This window comes from Zerene cesonia, chromosome 13 (assembly GCF_012273895.1).
Source record: "Zerene cesonia ecotype Mississippi chromosome 13, Zerene_cesonia_1.1, whole genome shotgun sequence".
In the NCBI taxonomy this organism is placed as follows: domain Eukaryota; kingdom Metazoa; phylum Arthropoda; class Insecta; order Lepidoptera; family Pieridae; genus Zerene; species Zerene cesonia.
The window spans coordinates 2,267,922-2,289,390 of record NC_052114.1 but is presented as its reverse complement, the minus strand read 5'-3'; the positions used below and the strand labels follow the sequence as shown (position 1 = coordinate 2,289,390).

At 32.8% G+C, this 21,469-nt stretch overlaps 2 protein-coding genes across 3 annotated transcripts in view; one reads left to right on the top strand and one right to left on the bottom strand.

Annotated features, from left to right (window-relative positions):
• LOC119831059 (transmembrane protein 115) overlaps positions 1-3,050 on the top strand; it is a 3,956-nt gene extending 906 nt beyond the window's left edge. Inside the window, exons 2-4 of the mRNA XM_038354294.1 lie at positions 219-414; positions 1,197-1,373; positions 1,766-3,050. Of these exons, the coding sequence (XP_038210222.1) occupies positions 219-414; positions 1,197-1,373; positions 1,766-1,985 (593 nt within the window). The 3' untranslated portion in view covers positions 1,986-3,050. The remainder of the gene's footprint in view (positions 1-218; positions 415-1,196; positions 1,374-1,765) is intronic.
• Positions 3,051-3,076: 26 nt separating this feature from the next.
• On the bottom strand, positions 3,077-7,063 carry LOC119831058 (E3 ubiquitin-protein ligase Hakai). 2 transcript variants are annotated; one of them, XM_038354292.1, is made up of 8 exons: positions 6,622-7,063; positions 6,155-6,342; positions 5,943-6,017; positions 5,501-5,602; positions 5,034-5,135; positions 4,665-4,817; positions 4,316-4,454; positions 3,077-3,693 (listed from the first exon to the last, which is right to left on the bottom strand). In XM_038354292.1, exons 1-8 carry the CDS (start codon positions 6,830-6,832, stop codon positions 3,536-3,538), a joined length of 1,128 nt encoding a protein of 375 aa, XP_038210220.1. In that variant the 5' UTR covers positions 6,833-7,063; the 3' UTR covers positions 3,077-3,535. The 2 variants fall into 2 exon arrangements, with proteins under 2 accessions (XP_038210220.1, XP_038210221.1); XM_038354293.1 differs by having other exon boundaries at positions 4,316-4,451.
• Positions 7,064-21,469: the final 14,406 nt, after the last annotated feature.

Genomic DNA, 21,469 nt, shown 5'->3' with positions numbered 1-21,469 from the left:
GATCTATTAACATTCAGTATCATCAATATAACCATATTCAATGTGGAATATTAACCAACTTTCCTTTCTCGATTAGATATTCATATCACAGTCAATAAGTATACATAAAAGTCAACAGATGAAACTTTGATTACAAGTGTATCACCCAAACAAAGATTATTTATTTTAAAGTTTATACACTCGAAATCAATGCATCAATGCATTTTTCATTATTGCAGGTAAACTTACGAACAGATCTTTGCCATTACTGATTCTGATATTAGCAATAATATTCTGGGCCGTGGGAGAGTTGGAGGGAACTTATCCATGCATGTGGGGCAGTGGTACATTGCTGTCATGGATATACTTAAGATTCTGGCAACGTCACAGCAATGGCACCAGGGGTGACATGGCCGATAACTTTAGTTTTGATAAGTGAGTATAGAATCTATATGAATCTGAAATGTTTTGCTTCATGTGGAGACGCAATGCTCTAACCCTGAGAACTAGAAAAGATATAAATAATTTATTTAAAATGCACAGCCTTTATTGTCAGTGCTTTTGTATGAATGTTGTATTCTATACATTCTTAGCAGATATCAGCAATAACCATCTAATTGAGTGTGAATTGTATACAGCTATCTATATCCATGTTATGTTGTATGCAATATCTATATAAAATATGTTAATAGCTTGTATCAATTGAGGTTGTAAGAAATTCATCATACTTGGGCCACATTTATAAATAATATGATGTATATTTATATACTTAATTATATTTTGTATATATGCTACAATATAGCACGATTGATAATATTCTCCTAATATTCAAAGTAATATTTAAAATTTACAGTAATTTTTTTTTTAGTTTTGGGCATTATTTATACATAGCCTGACAAACAGGAATAATTCAGCTTTCTGCCAGTGAAAGAATTTTTCAAAATCCATTCAACTTTCGATTGTACTGAAACTGTTTTTTTTCCACTATTTATCTCTTTATCCAACTTTATAAGAACTTTATATGATAAAGTCATGTTACTTAAATGTTTATAAGTTTATTATAAATTTTTATAATTTGATTTTATTTATTTTCTCATCACAAATGGTTGTGTATATTACATTGTTAAATGTTAAATATGACTAACCTTTACATATAATTAAGCACAATACTTCCCCCTACTAATAGTATAGTATCAAAACAAACACTCTCGTTGCAGTTTCTTCCCAACAGTCCTACAGCCAGTAGTGCGTGGTGTGATTGGTCCGGTGCACAGATGCTGTGTCCGTATCGGTGTGTGCTCCCCAAGTCCAAGGCGCGTGCATCTCGCGCTCAGCCCGCGCGGCGTCACTATATCGATGCCGGGAGTCGAACCTCAGGATATGGAGAGGCGACGGTAAGCAATTTGTTAGTGTTTTTAGCACCAGTAGTTCGCGCGATAAACGAGTCGGTTAAACTCGTCAACTCTATAATATTAGTATATGTTTTAGTAAAGTTATAAATTAGATATGGTATATGCAATATATTTTTACCAGACTTTTTTTCTAAAAGTGTTAAAGTAATATTTATTAACTCAACCATTCTTTTCATTTATAATCTAAATGATATTTTAATGTGACTGTCAATAACATAATTCTCCTTGTATAATAATATTTGTGACAGTATACACATTTTATGGTTCAATATCTGGACATAGCTCTTATTATTGTATTTATATTCAAAATAAAAATTAAGAATGTTTTACATCCTTCAATAAATATTTAATGTCAATAAAAATTTATATTTTAGGCAAATAGCACTCAAGGCTCTTAGCGAGAGATTATCCAAAACATCAGAACAAACTAGGCAAAAGAACTTATCAACTAAGGTAAATATGGATGTGGTGAGGAAGATGCAAAGTTCACATGTCATTCCGCAATTTCCGAGTGAACCTGAAGCCAGCCAGGCCCCAGCAGAGGCCACTCTTGTGGATATTAACGAGCCACCACCAACTACGAAAACTTCATGATTAATGTCAATTAACTAGAATATTGAATAGATTGGTTTAAAATGTGTTCTTCAGTTATCTTGAAATGTCATTATGACCTCTGTAAAACAATTAACAAATTTTAATGGTGGGCTATAATTGTTATATGAATTCACTTTAGTATTTCTAATGGTGAAGTTGTGTCTTATTAAATAGATTCTATTTCTTTTATTATAAAATATTATTTACAATGATTTTATAGGAGGTCCTAATAGCAATTTCCATTGTTAATCTCTGCACATAATATACAATGAATGACGCAAAATAATTGCTGTGATCATAGTCATTGAATAGTTACTTCCTCAGATTCCTTATATTTATTTAATAAGTTTACATTTATCACAGTTTCAGTGTAGGAATGTGTGTTGTGAAATAATACAGGAATTTGACTGATAGGTTAAGTGTGGCCCTATTCGTATTGTGGGGTGAGAGGATAGATGTTTTGGAACAGTGTCGATAATGCATTTAATTCAAGCATGTATATAAGAGAATGAAGTGATTTGAACACATAGAAAAAGTCCTAATATCCTGATTAAATTGAAGTTGAATGGGACAATAATAGTGTAACATATGTTGATATCTGATCTTAATGTGTTTATTACATTGCATGTAATAATCGATTGTTCAGTTTATTACTTTTACAATTGCGAATGTCTGTAGGAGATAATGTATTTTAACCACATAATATTCAAGTGGTGTGTTGGGAAGAGGATAATATCTTTACCAACATTGAAAAGGATTTTGTAAGGACTGAATAGGTATGAAGCAGGTTTTGAATTTTCGTTATACTGAGATTATCATTCGATAAATCACAATTTAGTTGATCAAAACAGTTGAATGTTTGATAAATAATAAGATAATTAGATTCAAAATTCGTTATAAAAACGAAAGTCCTACATTGCAACTGTGTTACATTTTGTAAATACTTTTCTAAACTGAAATTATTTATATTTCTGATACAGTTATTTGTGGTATTAATATTTTTGCATTTGTTGTAATGTCTGTTAATGGTATTAGTGAGTGGATGTATGTTTGTAAATATTATAATATGATAGTGTTAAATAAATAACTAATTGATTTTAATATATGTTTTATTTATACACATTTTAATAAAAGCATCAATAGTGATGCTTTTCTCGATAAACCTTAGTATAATATAACATTCTTATTGCTAATTTTAGAAATTATGTTTCCGACTTGTTTTTCGCGCAGAACAGCGAAAAATAAAAATACGCTTGAGTAGCAGTTTGAAAGTAACCATATTTTAACAGTTATCAAGTAATTATTCTGTGTACAGTCGCTTCAAGCCACTTCTATAGTATACTACTACTTTTATAGTACAGTATTCCTTAGTTCCACCACAATATCCAATGCACAGTACACTAAAAGTTAACAAACTGCAATGAGTCAATCGTCTCACAGAATACAACTGCTTCGAAGAGTCCAGTTTCGTAATTCCCAATGTTATTTTTCCACAATTATTTCTAGCCATAATTCTCATCAAAGTAGTATTCATCCATGTCTTCCGTATGCTACCTGTAGTAGTGGTTCTGCGGCCACTGAGGTACAGATGTTGCTTGTTGGTAAGTGTCTGGCCATCTGGAATTATCCGGCATGTTGGCAACTGGAGGCATCGGTACTGGAGTCGGCATTGGCGATACGCCCGCTACGTTTGTTGTCATTGTCGTACCTGGTAAAAATTTAAAAGGAAATTCAATATGAGAAAGATTTACTTACATAACATTCATAACTATTTTTAAGAAAATTAATCGCCTTCAAATTGTCAGAGCTTAATGGGTTTTAGATTTTAATGATTTTAAATAAACTATTAAATAAAAAAGAATCCTCAAAACCAGTTCACCCAGTCGAAAGTGCTGAGGTAACAAAGTAATAAAAATACAGTTAAATTGATAACTTCTTACTTTATTTTGAAATTGTTGAAAAAGTAAATTTAATTATGAAAATTGTAGAAATCATGAATTGGAAATCTTTAAACAACTGAACAGACGTCATTTGCATTAGCATGCAACTCGAAGCATATAAAGATATACGATTCAGAGAGACTCTTAAATACTAAAAAAAATACAAATTATAAAAAAAGTTCTCTATTTCTTATTTGAATAAGACTGACTTTTTTTAAATTAGACCAAAGCACCCTTCCTCTGAATGCAGTAAACAGTAATAGTGACTGCCAATAGACATGAAATAATTAGCACGTCGATATAGATCCGTAACATTTTTCCTTACAAAAAAAATGCAGATAAAAAAGTTTTCATGTCAAAAAAAAAAAAATCAATAAACACGCAACACACCGGGTCCCACATAAGTGTTGGGCGGCGCGGAGTAGCCAGGCGCGGCGTAGTATGGCGGCGGCACCGCCATACTGTGCAGCACCGACACGCTCGACACCGCCACCGGCACCGCGGGCGGCGGCACCGGCTGCGGGCTCTGCTGCAGAGAGAACAAAAAATTATTGCTTACTAAAAAATTAAATCACTTTCAAATTGTCAGATCTAGACCAAACTTAAACGGGATCACACAGAAGGCTTTCAAATAAAAAAAAAATCATAAAAAAGGTGGTTTATTTTCACTTTATTTTAAACTGTACATAATTTCAAATAAAGTCAATAGTAGTGAAGCATAAATAAACATTAAACTCACCTGATAATAATTGTAGTAATTGTGTGGTTCATGATCATGTATTGGCACCGCTATGAGATTGGCCCTGGATGCCCTTGGCCTCTCTGAATGCTGGTGTGCATGGGATCCAATACCAGCATTATGAGATCTGGGGTCTCCAGCTTTACTTGGAACCTATAATGTAGTTTTAAATTAAATCCTTTTGCAATCAGAGTAAAAACCAAAGACAAGTATATAAAATGCTACAGAAGATAAACATTACAATCGAAAATTTTTGTTTTAATGAATATAATGTATTTAATTGAAGTAAAACAAGAAATAATGTTCTCTTATAATACAATGTTTTAAGTGCCTCGAAATTGTTTTGTTAAAAAATAATTGTATATTTACCGATAATGGTTTAACCAGATTAACAGATGTCTGCTCAGGCTCGGGTTTGGCATCTCCACCTGTAGACACATGCCTGTGATTTATGTGTGCTTGCAAATCTCTCTGAAATGAAAAACATAATGATTAATGAATGGTGATTTTAATTTTTATACAAATAAAAAATGTAAAAAAGTCATAGTACCTTTCAATGGACACAACAAATCTGATCTGTCTTAAATAAATACGATGGTTACAAATAACAATCTTTAACATTTTTAATGTATACATTTCTTACTAATATTCTGAATGAGAAACTTTGTTAGAATAAATTAATGAATTCTTTTTATGATTGTATGCAAAAACAATTGATGAAATAGGAGTGATTTTTCGATATAGATATATTCTAGTGTTGATTGCCATGTTTGTGAAATTGTCGGCTCTAGGTGGCAAAGAATAAAATAATGCTAACACATTAGTATTACACGCACCTGAGATAAATAGGTCCTCCTACAGCCAGTATTGCCGTACCTCGATCCTGAATGTGTGCACATAAACACAGTCCCAAGACCTGTTTGTTCCACTCTTAATACCTACAACACAATATAAAGTTATTCAAAAATGCATAATAAATAAATGTTGCATATTTCACATAATTTTATGATATAACAAAACAACAGCAAAGTAACATGTACATAAAGCAATGCTTTCAAAAATGGCATAATATATAAATGTGACCCATTCACTTAAAGTTATGGACCAAAATTTTTCAACAGTCTATAATCTAGCGAGTTATTTTACAACCTAACGGTTTTAACTTTCTTATGGCACAATATAGAACATACTTTTGCCAAACATATACTAATAAGTATTCATGATTATCCTAAACCAATAGTTGCAATAAAACCTTTTATGTTACTTTAAAATCAATACCTTTTCTCTACACCTTGGGCAATGAGTGTGGTCTGCTCTAGCACATGTCAAACAAAACACATGTTTACATGGTATCTGAAATTAATACAATATGTTAGATGTTGTTAATCTTTTTAGCTTTTCTATAACTTCTTCAACATGAGCAGTATAAAAATAAGAAAATGAAAATGACAGTGCATTTAATTTAAAAATCATATTTAAATTATGATTACCATTCTTCCATATATGAGTATGGGTTTGGAACAAGTATCGCAGCAGTATATCATGGGATTGAGGACTTTCTCTCCAATCAGATTGGCTCGGTGGTCCCACTCTAGCCGCAACATGGGCTCTGGAGGACCACGCTGAATTGTTGTGAAAACTGGTGCTTCTAATTGTGATATGTCAGAGGGAACCTCCACTGGAAGAAGAATATTGATTATAGTGGTAATATGATTATTTTTTCACATTTATTAATACATTATGTAAACTAAATGAAGCAATACTATAACAATTTGGATGACATAGTTGATTAAGTAATTATCACATCGTTTGATATAAATTTTGTGCCTTTACATCGTATGTAAATACTTTTCAAGTTAATCATGGCTATTATACTTACATGGTTACATTTTCTGTATGCTATATGTATCTAAGCAATGAAACAGCTAAGTGATCTATACTTTGCAATATTACTTACGTTTCGGCGGAACATTCTGTTCGTTTTCTTCTTTAACTTCCTCTGGAGCTGGTTCTTCTTGTTCCTGTGCAGTTTCTTCCATGGAACATTCTTCTTCGTCAGACGACATCACTTTGGGCACTTTTTTGCCTCGACCACGGCCACGACCTCGCCCTCGGCCACGGCCACGACCCCGACCTCTTCCACGGGCATTTCTCTTTTCACTATTCATTTATATTAATGAACTAGCGATGTTGACAATATCAAACAATAACCTCAATTGGAGATGCTTCTGTTTAATGAGGTATTTTCCAAAGGTTGCTCACTATTAAAAGTTGGGGACGATACAGTTTAAAGATTCAAGTAGAATCAAGTTACCTACTTAATAAAGAAAAGAAGAATTGTATTTTTAAGACTTAAAAAATTGACAGTTTAGGACGCTACGAAGGATAGAAATGACACATGTCAATATACGCAGACTATAATCCACTGCGATGATAACATCCACAGATGCAATAAGTAGTAATAATATTAACATTACCTTCTTTAAAATAAGTAATAAACTTTCTTTTAATCATGTTTCTAAAATATTTACATATTTTTTTCATACCTACATGCTGTTGTGTTTCGTTCGTTGAGACGGAAGCCGGAGGCCGGTATCCTTTTTCTTATCCTACCTAATCCATTCCTTTATTCCCTTCATTAATCCTTTCTCATCATCATTGTTTAAAGTCGACAACACATTAGCAGAGACTTATTGCTTCTGCAAAAAGCCCTACGTATACAATTTACTATTAGACAATCCACATTACACCTTTGCCGACTATAATTTATAAATATACCAATAGTCCCAATACTGGACTGGTATTTCGTAGATATCGATTTTGTTTTTATACAGTAGATGCACAATTCATTTACTGCCTATATACTTGATAGTAGCTACAGCAGCAGAATCTACAAGTAGCAGAATCTCCGAATATTTATACTCAGAATGTAACTTTACCAGAAGCACACTAAAAACAAATTATGATTAGAATTCAATTATAATTGTGTTTTTCAATAATACTCTGGCTAAAATCGTACCTTTTAAAATTAATATAGACATTGATTGAGTTATAGGAACGATAGCAACGGACCAAGGCTGAATCTACAGCTACCGCATAGTTTAACTAAGATATTTTTAGATTTAAGTGGATTTGTCTATGTCGAAGGATTGTAGATACTTACTGCAACATTTGCGAAACTAGGAACTCCGTTCCACTCCGTCCACCAACCCGCTGGTAAAATAATATAGCCTGTATGCCACTCAGCAATACTATAGCATAATATTGTCTGTGGACTACAGTTTTTTATTGCTGAAATAATTTTAACACAAAATCGGATATCTATGAAGTTTGTGACTTTATTACAAACATACATAAAATGTATTATAGATTTTACAATAAACGTAGGTAGTAAGCACTCTAGTATTACCAGTGAGAAATATATGTATTTTTTAAATAACGATTTAGGTATGTACCTTCAATTTATTTATATGACGTAATCATAACACGAAGTACATGTCCTACTGCACACATCAGTAAAAAGGGTAAATTATGAGTAAATACCTCTATTACGTAAGTGACGTGCATCGAGGTAGATGGCGACCACAAAGCGGTCACGGCCGGTTGACGATCTCTGAAGTCGTTTTATTAGGATGGTGGTACAAAATGCTCTGATGTTCGATATACATAGTTTACAGGCAATATTTTTTTTTACCCGGCCAATTTTAAGTATGTACATTTCTATGCTAGCGTTAGTAGTTTTTGCAGATGTGAAAATAAAAAATTAAAATTAAAACTAATAATAGTCAATAAAAATACGTTTTGGCAATCTCTCATTTCCTTGAACTGAAAAACATTCGCAAGGAACAGTTACTTGACTGTTGGTTAGTAATACACTTTTTTATGATAGTATCTGTAAACATACATATTTCAATGAACTTTGGTCATGTTTTGTTATATATATAGTAAATACAAGTGATGGAGATGACTTTTCAGATAGGTATAATTAAAACTTCTATGTTGTCTATTGTTGTCTCTGAGCTTTTTATTTCTAACTTACACAAGCTTATAGCAAGGGAGTTTTGTACCACACCACCACAGAGGTATATTGTATAGCCCTCCAGATAATTGTATATGTATGATGATTTTATAAGTAAAATTCGGTGATTTAATTTCATGATGATTGAATAAATGTACACCTGAAAAATTTAATTTTAGATTTAATTTAAGAGAATTTAATTTTATTTTATTGGAGTCCTGTAAATAGTGGAATTGATTTTCCACAAGAATATTTAATTTTTTTTTTCGGGAATTGTCGATTGTCATCTAATAGACATATTAAATTTTTTGATTATTGGACTTAATATGTTTAAAATATTGAAAAAACTAATAAAATTAAAAAAAATATAACATGTTTATTTATTTAATATAATATATTTGAACGACATGCTTGTGTTCAAGTGTAGTAATTCTCGTGCTCTTAGCATTAATATTCCAATGTCCTCATAGAAATAGCTGAACCGGCGTCAGGTGAGGTCAGCGCTTAGTAAAACAATCACGCGAGATTGTTGACTGGTGGTTAACATTTGTTTATAGTTTAGTTTACATATTTATCCTCGAGTGTAAAGTACCTACAAAGTATTCTCTCCCCTTTCCCTTTGCTGATTTTAGTGATAAATTGAGTATTAATTAGAATAAAATAAAAAATTCAAATTAAAATATTACGAAATTATATGTACCTAGTTGTTAAGTAACATATAAATTTCAATATAAAATCTCGGTCGTCAGCTACGGTTTAAAAGTGTCTATATATAAAACGTGACATAAAATATCGAGAACTTCTATCAACCAATAAGCTAGTTTATGAGATGAAGTAAGCTTGTTCTTTTGTAATTTAATAAAAAGAAGATTCTCATGGTACTTTTGACGCCTAGGTATACGTGAAATTAAAACATATAAATTGAAGGTTTAAATCAATGCAAATTACAATCCCGTGTACGTAATATTTATCATAAATTACTCGAGGACGCGTAGGATAGATTATATCGAACTATGATAAATTCCAGAAGAATATAAGCACTATTATATCCCTAGTACAAAGATATCACGAACATTCACGAATGAATAATTTGTTGACTACTTTAATGACCTTTAAATGAATATCAATTAACATGGTTTTCCACTCAAACGATTAAATTACCAAACATACTATTTAAACAAATGCATCGGATGTTTTATAAATTTGGCGCCAGTCGGTCAATAATGGTGCACTATGTTGCTTTGTCAGAATTCGATTTATTAATAAATGGGAAATTATTTAGTATTCGCCGAGAGAAGTGCAGTTGCACTGCTTTTATATCATGGACATAACTAAACTAGACAGGACAAACTTAAACTTTTTTTTAATAAAAATATTCTCCTAATACAGAAATTGGAAACACCACATGATGTTGGCTTTAGGAATGCACTATTTTATATTATTTGCACAATATCATTAATAATACCCTGTCTTTCTCCATCGGTTTAATTAATTTAAATACAATCTACTTCATTTTTGCGACGCGGTAACAAAGTTCCGTAATTATTACTTCGTGAGAATAGCGCTTGTGAATGAGGCAGTCAAAAAAGAGTGTTTCAAAAAAACTCCAGCTCATAACAACCTCGAAACAATACCTCACGGAGAGCACAATTTCGAACAACCGTATCCTTCAGACGACCCTAGAGTACCTACAAGAGCTGCGGCGACAATTGTAATTTTTTCTTTTTTACATTAGTTTTGAAAATTTTACATTTGTTTCTTTTTTACATTAGTTTTTTTTTAATGACCAAAAGGCACGGTAACAAAAGAAACAATTATAAGTAGGTAATTTCATCATCATCATCATCATCAGCCCATACACGTTCCCATTGCTGGGACACAGGCCTCCTATGAGGGTTCAGGCCATAATCCAAAATTTAATAGGTAATTTGCAATTATGTAAATGATAGTTTTTTTTTAGTTTTTAAAAAGTTGTGTAATTCGTACTTAGTAAATGAATTGAATACGTTAGAATATTTTAATCTACAATTGAACTGTCCTAACGCTGCCAATTTAATTCTAAGGACATTTGTAAAAGAAAAGTACTTTTTCTGCGCTGCATTGTAATTGCATTATTGACTTGCAATGAGACACATCACGTCACGTTACTGAATAAAGGTACAAGCGCGGGCTTTATACTGCGAATATAATGATAGTAAAATGTTGTTTTATATCAGTTATAGAACTATGAAAAAGTGTCAATTAACTTACATTTTGAGCCTGTCATATTCTCGTCTAATCACCGAAGTTAAGTAACGTTGGGTGCGGTCAGTACTTGGATGGGTGACCGCCTGGTAACACCGTGTGATGTTGGCTGTTTGCGAATTTGAAGAAATTGTACTTCATACTTTAAAGTTCGAATTTACTAGAAAAGTACTTTTGAAATACAATATCAACATAAACATACTTTTTTTTATAAAAGAGTAAATTTATTATTGCTATTATTTTCTTATTTACGAAAATTCAAAATATACATAACATTAATGTACAATAATTCTGTTCCAATGATTAATTCTTCTAAAATATGTTAAGCAGGCCTAACTGTAAAACAATAAACTGTACAAAATATCTACAAAGTTCATCACACACAACCGGCCCTCGAGCACACTGAAGTCAATAAACTATAAAGGTCTGCTCCTTCGTGTCTATAGGTAGCCTTACAATCTGGGCTGATAACCTATTCCTCCTCTTTAAAATTCATCAGATCATATCACTTCGTGTCAAACAAAACTTTTCTTTCTTCCTTGCAAATATACCTAACTGACATTTCAACTTGTATTTGGAGATATTTGAAAGAACAGAAAATATTTATTTGTTGGGGTCTCGCTATGGCACCAGAAATGATAAACTGAATTTTACACGATTGTCGCATATACAAATATACAAACAGATAATCTTTCGGTTGCTCGTTAACTTATTTGTACGGAACCGTTAGTGTCGTGAATCTGATTCACACTTGATCCATTTTCATTATTCTCTATGTGATTATGTCAAATTATTAAATGTGCTTTAATTTAATGTATTTATTTTAACATTCAGCTATGTAATTAATAATTATTATAAAACCACAGGCGATGTAATTTCACAAAACTGAAAGCAAATTACGTATGTGTCTTTCCTTAAAGCAGTTATCGTAGAGATAACGTTTGTTTATTTTTTCAAAATGTTGGATCGAATTATGCTTCAGATAAGTGCAATTTGATCAACAATTGCAATATATTAATACAAATAGAACTTTAATTCTATACAGATAACGTTGTGTTAACCGTTAACCCTAGACCTAACTTCTCATGACCTTTTCTGTATTTTGCGATCTGACGCAATATATTATGCGTTTGCACCGTTCAGGACATTATGTATTCGTATCTAAATATATTATCTGTATACAACTCGCAGTTGCTTTTAGGGGTTCCGTACCCAAAGGGTAGAACAGGACTTTATTAGTAAGACTCTGTTGTCCATCACCTGTATCTCTCATGAAGAGTATTAGGTGGTATTCGTAAGACGGTTAAAAATATCACTGATGATTTATTTTTTTATGTCATCGTCGGCAATGGAGCTGGGTCGCCTGATGGTAAGCGCTACCACTGCCCATGAATATTTGGAGAGGCATTAATATTTGGGAAGGTCGATTGCAGATCTTACGCCTGTATAAATGGATTGGAAATGGATTAACGAAGGATTGACAAGAGGAATAAAAGAAAGGACTGGGAAAGGTAAGGAAAAGGATTTGGGCCTCTGGCTCTCCCACTCACCGAACGAACTCAGCAGTATGCTATTTCACGCCGATCTTCTGTGGGAGTGTGGTACTTCTCCGGTGCGAGCTGGCCCTATTCGTGCGAAAGCTTGCTCTACTACCACATACAAAATTATCTATTTTTGTTTGCCGCTTATATAACAAATAAATTAACACGGTCATAAATTGGATGGATGATCAATTTTTGCAGTTACTCTCGGGTCGTCTGGTATGGTCAGTACTTGGAGGGCTAACCGGCAAGGAACACCGCGTGATTTTGCGATGTTGTTTTCGTTTTTTACAGTATCAATTGCTTTGTCTTTGTCATTATCGTCATAAGTTTTAGATTTTCTTCTTGTCTAATAGTTCTTATGCAAACGCTCGCTTAGGATCATCGAACATTATTAATTATTATTACGTCTTAACGTATTTCAATAATGTTCCTCTACTCATATAGAAGTGTTGAATCTTGCGCATTGACAAAAATTAAAATTTAAAAACAAAATGATACTTCGTAAGAACAAAACACTTCGCATTACACTTCAACTCATAATTTTTCAGATTATTTAATCATTCCATGTCTGTGTTTACAGAAATGATCGATATTGAATCGATAATCCAACCGACATTGACCCACTTGACTTTCGAATTCCGATTATTTACATAAGTAGCTATTGGGATTAACCGTAATTACCAATAAATTTATTAATAAGGTATGAAATAAAAGATACATAAGTTAGACAATTACAAATTTTCATTTATTACAATGACAGGAAAATTCAATTATATTATTTTTTTCATTATTCAAACAGTACCTAGATTAATAATTAATAAAACTCTATTAGTGTGACATGTTCGTTGGCTTATTTAAAATAAATTAAAAATTATGTGATAGATATCTACATTAAAGATAAAAGAAGCTGAATTGGTCATCCATAATCCTTACTTATAATAACTCTGTCTGTCTGTCTCTTCTTCACTAAACCACTGAACCGATTTGGGTGAAACTTCTCTATACAGTATTGTTGGTACAGAGACAGTTTGATACCCGAGAAGTCTCAGTCTGTGTCAAAAACAATGAAGTAACCTTATTAGCCGAAAGCTGGAATACCGAAACTCTCCTATATTTTTCACGATTTCCTAGTTAATTTTTATTTTCAATACTTTATAATGGGTTGTCAAAATTAAGAGAATCTTGCTGTATTTTTTTCTTTGTTGTTGTTGCGGATTTTCCAAATTTTTTCTAAGACCCCTGACAGGATCCTACTAATATTATAAATGCGAAAGTTTGTAAGGATGTGTGTGTGTTTGTTGCTCTTTCACACAAAAACTGCTTAACCGATTGCAATGAAATTTGGTACGTAGACAGCTGAACAACTGGAATAACATATAGGCAAACTTTTTATCCCGATATTCCTACGGAATACGGACTTACGCGGGTGAAACCGCGGGGCGCAGCTAGTATTTTTATATTTTTGCCCAAGGTATATGTTACCGTAGGTAAAAGCAAAAGAGGAGAAAATGAAAGAGCACAATACATAGAGCAAGTACACACATTACGAATATACGGTCACCTTGAATCTAAACCCGGTTTCTTCCTTGACCCGATAACCGATTGTCGGCCATTGTTGCCGCGCACTGGTATTTAAGAAGCCATAAAATGGTCTACAGTCTAGTCAACTAAACGACCAAGCTTATGTATTATCGACGAATTTTGCGAAAATTGATTGGGGAAGCATGTTTTCTATTTTTTTTATGTCGTTGATTGTAGCCTTAAAGCCTTCCACTATAAATTATTATAATAACTTTTCAATTTGAACCAGTATTTCCTGAATTAGCACGTTCCAATAAACAAACAAACTCTTCAGCTTTATATCTCAAGTATAGACTCTAGTTTAGCCTTCTTCGTGGGTATTAGCTAAGTAGAATTATTATTGCCTTGATTTCTTTTGTTTGAGGATTTTATGGTCTCATTGAACAAGTTCCAATGTCTTTTCCATTAAATATTTCATTTTTTTTTATCAGAAATTCAATCCTTTAAGATTTTTACGATGAGTAACACAAAGTTATTATATACATATTTCTTTATACGCAAAATAACAAAAGCTATAATAATAAAGTAATTTGAAGTGTAATTGATTTCATGTTAATGAAGTTATTTAGAGTAACAAAATAGGTATTAATGTTGTTAATGGGAGAAAAAAGGTAAAATTACGCGCCAAACTTCTCAACGGAATCCTGCGACGTAAAAACTTGCTAATAATTTATTATAATTTATTCATTAATTCAAGTAAACCATTTCCGGCACGCCTTTAAAAAAACTGTTTATATTACACAAAATCGCAAATAAGGAAAATTTTATTTTAATCGTGTAAATGGAATCTTCACTATTTTTTTTTTCTATACTAATTTAATAATAAAAAAAAGAACTTGTTTTCATGTTTTAATATGTTAGCATAGTATTCCAGTTTTTATGAGCATGTAATTATTTTTTATAAAAACCATCACTGATATCCCTGGAGGGGGGGATATCTCGTCAAATTCTAAAATAAGTCCAAATCGCAATTTGAGAAGATCAAACACAAAAGGAATCATGTCAATCGGATGAACACCCACAGTAACGAAAAAAAAAAACCGTCGAATTAAGATCTTAGATGTTTTTGTTAAATGTTAAATGTAAAATTTATTAAATCTTATACCTTTAAACGAGCAATTCTTGTATATATAATTGGAATCTCGGAATCGGCTCCAACGATTTTCATGAAATTTAGTATATAGGGGGTTTCGGGGGCGATAAATCGATCTAGCTAGGAATTTTTTTTAGAAAATGTCATATTCGTGTTTTATTCGTGTTTTTTTTTTCGTGACATCTATTGGTGAATAATAATACTATTTTGCTTCGTAGATAGCTGGACAACTGAAATAACACATAGGCACTTTTTATACCGATATTCCTACGGGATACGGTTACGCAGCACGCTTACGCGGTTTCAACCGCGGGTCACAGCTAGTTAAAATATAATAGACCAATATTTATCAGGGATAATTAATGATTTTGTCAGCAAGGTTTTGGATAATAAAGAATTGTATTTTAAATCTTTCTTTAATTTACCGTTATAACTGGTTACCAAACCAATACTTCTGCTGCATTTTTTTGCTTTTGAAATAAAGGGTGTCACAATACGATTTATTAATATGCATCTTAAATCCAATTAAATCCGTGGTTTTAAATCACTCATAATGGAAATTGTCGGATTAAGTACCTAAATTTAAGACAGTGTGATTAGAAGCCTGTAATTTCTAAATTTGCTTCTTAATTTAGAAACTAAATGCAGTGAAGTGTAGCGCATAATTGCCGTCCAACTGGATTGCCTACAAAAAAATCGTATTAATCGCGAGCGAAGTCGTTAGAATCAGCTAGTAGGTACTTTATAAAAACATTTTACAACAGTGTTTACTAGGTTTCAGTGTGAATGTTTTAATTCCACGCCGGATCAAACGTGATGTACAGAATACAGTTTACAGCGCAGCGTAAAAATAGGATTGGCGTATGCTAATTCACGTGTCTCGTTGATTTTCTTAATTCGAATACGAAATACGTTGTGCAATTATGAGAAGATATATTACTATACTGTTTTCATAGGGTTTCTGAAAAAAAATCCTTACGGACTATCTCACTTGTCCGTCAGAAATAAGAAAGGTGTGGAGTTAACACAATTTAAGAATTACAATAGGTACATGTTTACACATTTTCAAACTAACATTAGCACTTTTTTCACGATTCTACTCTACAATTTGGGTGAAAAAGTGTATGTGCATTTATATCATAATTTACATCAGGAAATTTATATAGATATTACTTCATTAACTAATACTTCATTCTGCAATGAAGCTATAAGTACAATTAAATGTTTCAGTGAGTGACAAATGGTCGTGAGTCAGCATAAATACGATACACAATGGAGAATTGCGTGTGTCGTTAACATAACACGGCCCTTAAATGACCTCGTATTAATAAAATAATGCTTAAATGAATGATTTATATTAAGCAAACAAAATTCACGGAAACAATTTAATAATAGATTTCTATTTAACCAGAAATTTGGCGACAATTTATTTCACGCGTAAGCTGCGCAACAAATTTTGATTTGGAGGACATGTGTGCCAAAATAAATTGCTTTGAAAAATATTGGTAGATTAAAAAAAATGGTTTTCCGTGTTTATTTTAGTGCTATAATCCCCAAACCGTATATTCGTCGTTGTTATATTCGCGGTACGGTTACTAAGCCGTACCTACATTTTAAAAAGTGACGTAACTTTATCCCAGGTGAATATAAGATATAATTAAATACCGTGTCTGTCCAGTTTTCTAGTTTCCGCAATTTCAAATAAACAATCCTACCCTTTGCCCCAATAACGTGTTATATGTATTTAATTAAATAATCTAAAAATGGTAGGACAACTTATCTCATTTGATCTCACAAATTTTTCTCGTTAGCTTTCTTCTCTTCGTGTTCTACTTTTGGCACGAAATTGAATTCATTGATTGATATATCTCGAATATTGCATAATAATTTCTTGAAATCAATAAGAAGGTAATATACGTTTATTTCATCAGCTAATGATGTATTGTGACGTATTCGGCCATATTATGGTCTGATGTTGTGACTAATGGGATGATGAAACTGCTTTAAAACTTCCAGTTTACACTAATCAGTAACCTTCATGTTAATGATTATTCACCTTTTATATAAAGTAAATATTCTAAATTAACTACGTCTTTAGATTGTTTACATGTATTAAATAAATTTGTTGGGTTAAATAGTAAACTGTAGTTTTATTTTGTAGAAATTCTTTAGAATCCACGTATTCTGAGGTTTCAATAGCTGTTATCTTTTTATTAGTTTATTTTATTCAAATCTTATTGAAATTATATGAGTGTTGTGTAATAATAAAGCTTTCACAAAATTGTATATTATTTCATCACCGAAAGGTTTAAGAGTGTACGTGCGAATGTCGTAGGACGCTACTTGTGAAGAAAAACAGGTAAATTATACAATTTTGCTTTTCCCCTTATTGAGCCAAATTAAATTTATTATTACCAACTAATTTCAACTATTTAATTCGATACTTCCTAACTCCTTCATTATTTACGTTAGCAACGATTTATATGCAATCATAAAAATGTTCACGAGCAAAATTATGCTTCAACAGTGACGTGGAATCTATGTATCCTAAATCTAAAATAAATCTTGGATATTGTACTAATAAAAACACGTTTCGTTTAAACGATAGTGTCTAGTCACTTCTCACTACCATTAGTGACCCGTCAGCTTATTTCTATCCCGTAAAGTGTGCAGCGAGAAATTATGCCAACGGCCTCATTCTCGCGGAAGTAGGCCGTGGGAGTTGAGGATTCATTTGACTCACTTCAAGAATCCGTTCAATATTTATGTCTACGATAATTGTCACTACGTTCTGTGGCCGTTTATAAATTTTATCGCTGATTCCTTGTAGGAAGTACACGAAGGATGCGCGAATTGACAAAAAGCAATGTGTATTAAATTTATCGGCTGCCGGCTGTGAGGCCGCTTAATTTCATTATTTTAATTGGTCGTATGTAGAAATGTGCGTCCTTAAATGGATGCAGATAGTGACAATGATGTGTAATAGCGACATTACCAATAAATATTACTGTTTAAGATCTTAAGGTTCCTACTTAAGATATGAATGATTCCATTGTTTGTAGATAATAGTCCAATGTAGGATGTGTTTAGTATCTATTTAAGATAATTGCACGTTAAATTGTGCAATTAATGATTTATTGTTTTGTGCATTTTACGACTTTCAAAGACTTTCGGGTGTTCTGTATTCTTTGAACATTGAGATGAGATCAATGTTGGATTATTGTAAATCGCTATCAGACCCATCCACATCTATTTCGAGTATCGACCGATCGCTCTATAGTTTGACTTTTTATGCACTAAGCGGGCAACTGAGCGAGTCTGAAACGATCCACGACCACTGCCCATGAACATTCGGAGAGGTAGTGACTCTACGAATGAGCTGCCCGCTTTTAAAGGGAAAGGGATAAGGAAAAGACTGATGACTGGAAGAAGGAAGGGACTGAGAAGGGTGAGGAAAAGTAAACTAGTATATAAACGCATATTTCACACTAGTTTTCTGTCTCTCTTATTTTAATGCCTATAACCTAAATATACTCGTAATACATATGCGACTGACACATAATACGATTTATACCAAAGGGCAAGAGATCAATTTTGAAATCGTTCATGAAAGGTTGTTAACTATTAAAAACTAAAACTGGACAGGATACTATGGACAGGACTGGACAGGACCCTACTTACAGTAAAACTTTTAAGCTAACTTGATTTACTTTGTAGTCTGACAGTATTAAAGGGTTAGAATAGAACAATTAGAACAGAAAAAAGTAAAAAAATTAGGACATAGGGAAATATGGGATATAACCTTTGTATACAGTATCCCGACTCGGATTTCATATCGTGGTTCTAAACAATGAACGCTTCACAGTGGTGTGTTCGCTTTTTTGACACAGTAACACATGGTCGACCTAATTTCTAACATTGTTTAAACTGTGTACGCGGCGCGGCGCCTAGCCAAGTCTATTTTGATTTTTATCTACGTGTTAGCGCTCGCGCAGTTCGATCCATGCGTATTTTTTGCAATGTTTATTATTTTCCCGTATAGTAAGCCAATATTTTCGAGGAACGTGCAAGTCATTTTTTCGTTACTATTCTTATAAACGAAAAACGTAAAAGTTGTTTAAACAAGTTTGTAGTGTATAATGGTAGCTCTGTAAATCCTATTAAATGATTATCAAGAAACTATTAATATTAGTCTAAAATGCAATGCAATACAATGTAGGAGGACTGTAGGTGGCAACTGGCAGTGAAGGTTTAATAAGTGGGCACTTGCATCAGGACGGACGCCGGCCATCCTGTTATTTTAGGTAATTTTGAAAATTTTACACCTCTTTAAAACTTCGAGAAACATGTGTGATTTACACGTGGACAGAGCAGTGTAGCTTGAAGGCCTATGCCAGGCCTGTGTCACTCGAACTAAAGTAAAAAACTATAAAAACTCACTTCCTACTAAAGTCCGAATGAGACAAATATGAGGTAATTATCCGTTGAATGACATCTATGGAGAGGGTAGTGAAGAACAAAGAGTGTATGTAGGCGTCTAAAACAAAATGTATTTTTGCGGTTACTATCAAAATAGAACTTACATAATTTGGCTTAAATTTGCTTGCGATATAACCTTATATTTTTGTAAGACTATAATGGGAACATATCGCAGTTGTATCATGGCGGGAATTTACTCTTCTCGAAAGTTAGATGCTGGTAGACGGCGATAGGGTTCCTCCTTTGATTTTTGTAATCAGAGCTGTTTAAAATTATTCGGTAAAATACACATAATATGCACTTTTAATGAAACTTAAATATAAAGATATAGTGATATAAAAAAGGAAAATATGTAAAGATTTAGATACTATGACATTACTCTATTTAGAATTTAAATCTAAACTTATATAATTCACATTTAAGACAACAACTTGAGGAATCTTAATTTATTCAGAAACCAGAGGTGTGCTTGGCATTGTCCCAGAATTATGGCTGATAATAATTTATACCTAAAGCGCAAATGCAAAATACGGAATGTTGTAATGCGAAATAATTTGCAAACGAACGAAATAACCAGTTTAATAATGTATTTGATGAATATATTTGCTTGTTTTTGTTAAATATTGTTTTATATTATTATGGGGTTGGAGGGGGTACAGGTTCTCTGGTGTTGTATGAAACACTGTGTTTCATACCGCGTGGAATTCTAGCATTCGCATGCTAGAATTCCACGATCTTCGTTTGGGTTGTGGTATCTGCCCGGGCGCGAGCTGGACCAAATCGTGTCGAAGAGTGCTCAACTTCCACTTTGTTATTAGTAAGTTAAAACGATATAGGAAAATAGATAATGCTATAAGATATATAAAACAATATCAAAAAGTAATATTGTGATTGGAAATCAAATAAGAATAAATGAAAGGAGCGTACAATTTCACAAAAGATTTCATCAAATATTTCCTAGCCTACGGCTTTCTTTACACTGTATTCCATCTATTGTCTACGTATCAGTCGAGAATAATATGATATAATAAGAGTTATTCGAAAATTTATTTGTTTACCAATTCTCGTCCAAATAATATCGTAATTGTCCGAAAGAACAATAGTGTTATAATAGTAACGAATATGACAAGTGGGATTATCGAGACATATGTATAAACTGGATTACTTCTGTTCTGCCTACTTTATTATGTTATGATGGGTAAGGAAAGGTACAATGTTACTGTATGTGTTACTGTTGTACTTGTATGTGGTAGTCGAGCACGTTTCGGCACGAATTGGGCCAGCTCGCACCGGGGAAGTACCACACCCCCACAGAAGACCGGCGTGAAATAGCATTCTGCTGTGTTTCGTTCGGTGAGTGGGGGAGCCGGAGGCACATATCCTTTTCCTTCCCCTTCCCAGTCCTTTCCTTTATTCCTCTCGACAATCCTTTCTTAATCCCTTCCCAATTTAAAGTCGGCAATCCATTTGCAGAGGTGTAAGGTTTGTAATAGATTTTACGCCTCTACAAATGTTCATAGGCGGTGGTGGCGCTTACCATCAGGCGTCCTACCAGCTCCATTGCCGACTGTGACTTAAAAAAAAAAAAAACGTACTAATATTCCCGAATACTGACGAAGTAATTGACATATAACTCGCTAAGGAGATGTAATATTTGCAAAGAATAACTAACTGAGCGTTTACAGTAAACTATTTTAGATTGAGCGTCACAAGGACCAGATATTCAGGTTAAACACGCTTGTTTTACGGTATCTTGTAAATAACGACCGTGTTCTTGCCAAAACCTATCTGATTTATTCGATATAGCCAGTCCTCAAAGATATATTGGGTGGTGAAATAGCAAACA

Coding starts and splice junctions, on each gene's coding strand:
- LOC119831058 (XM_038354292.1), bottom strand. CDS start 6,832: ATGAATAGTGAAAAGAGAAATGCCCGTGGAAGAGGTCGGGGTCGTGGC. Junction 5,136..5,500: donor GGAGGACCTATTTATCTCAG/GTGCGTGTAATA, acceptor TTTTCATTTCAG/AGAGATTTGCAAGCACACAT. Junction 3,694..4,315: donor CAACACTTATGTGGGACCCG/GTGTGTTGCGTG, acceptor AATTTTTACCAG/GTACGACAATGACAACAAAC.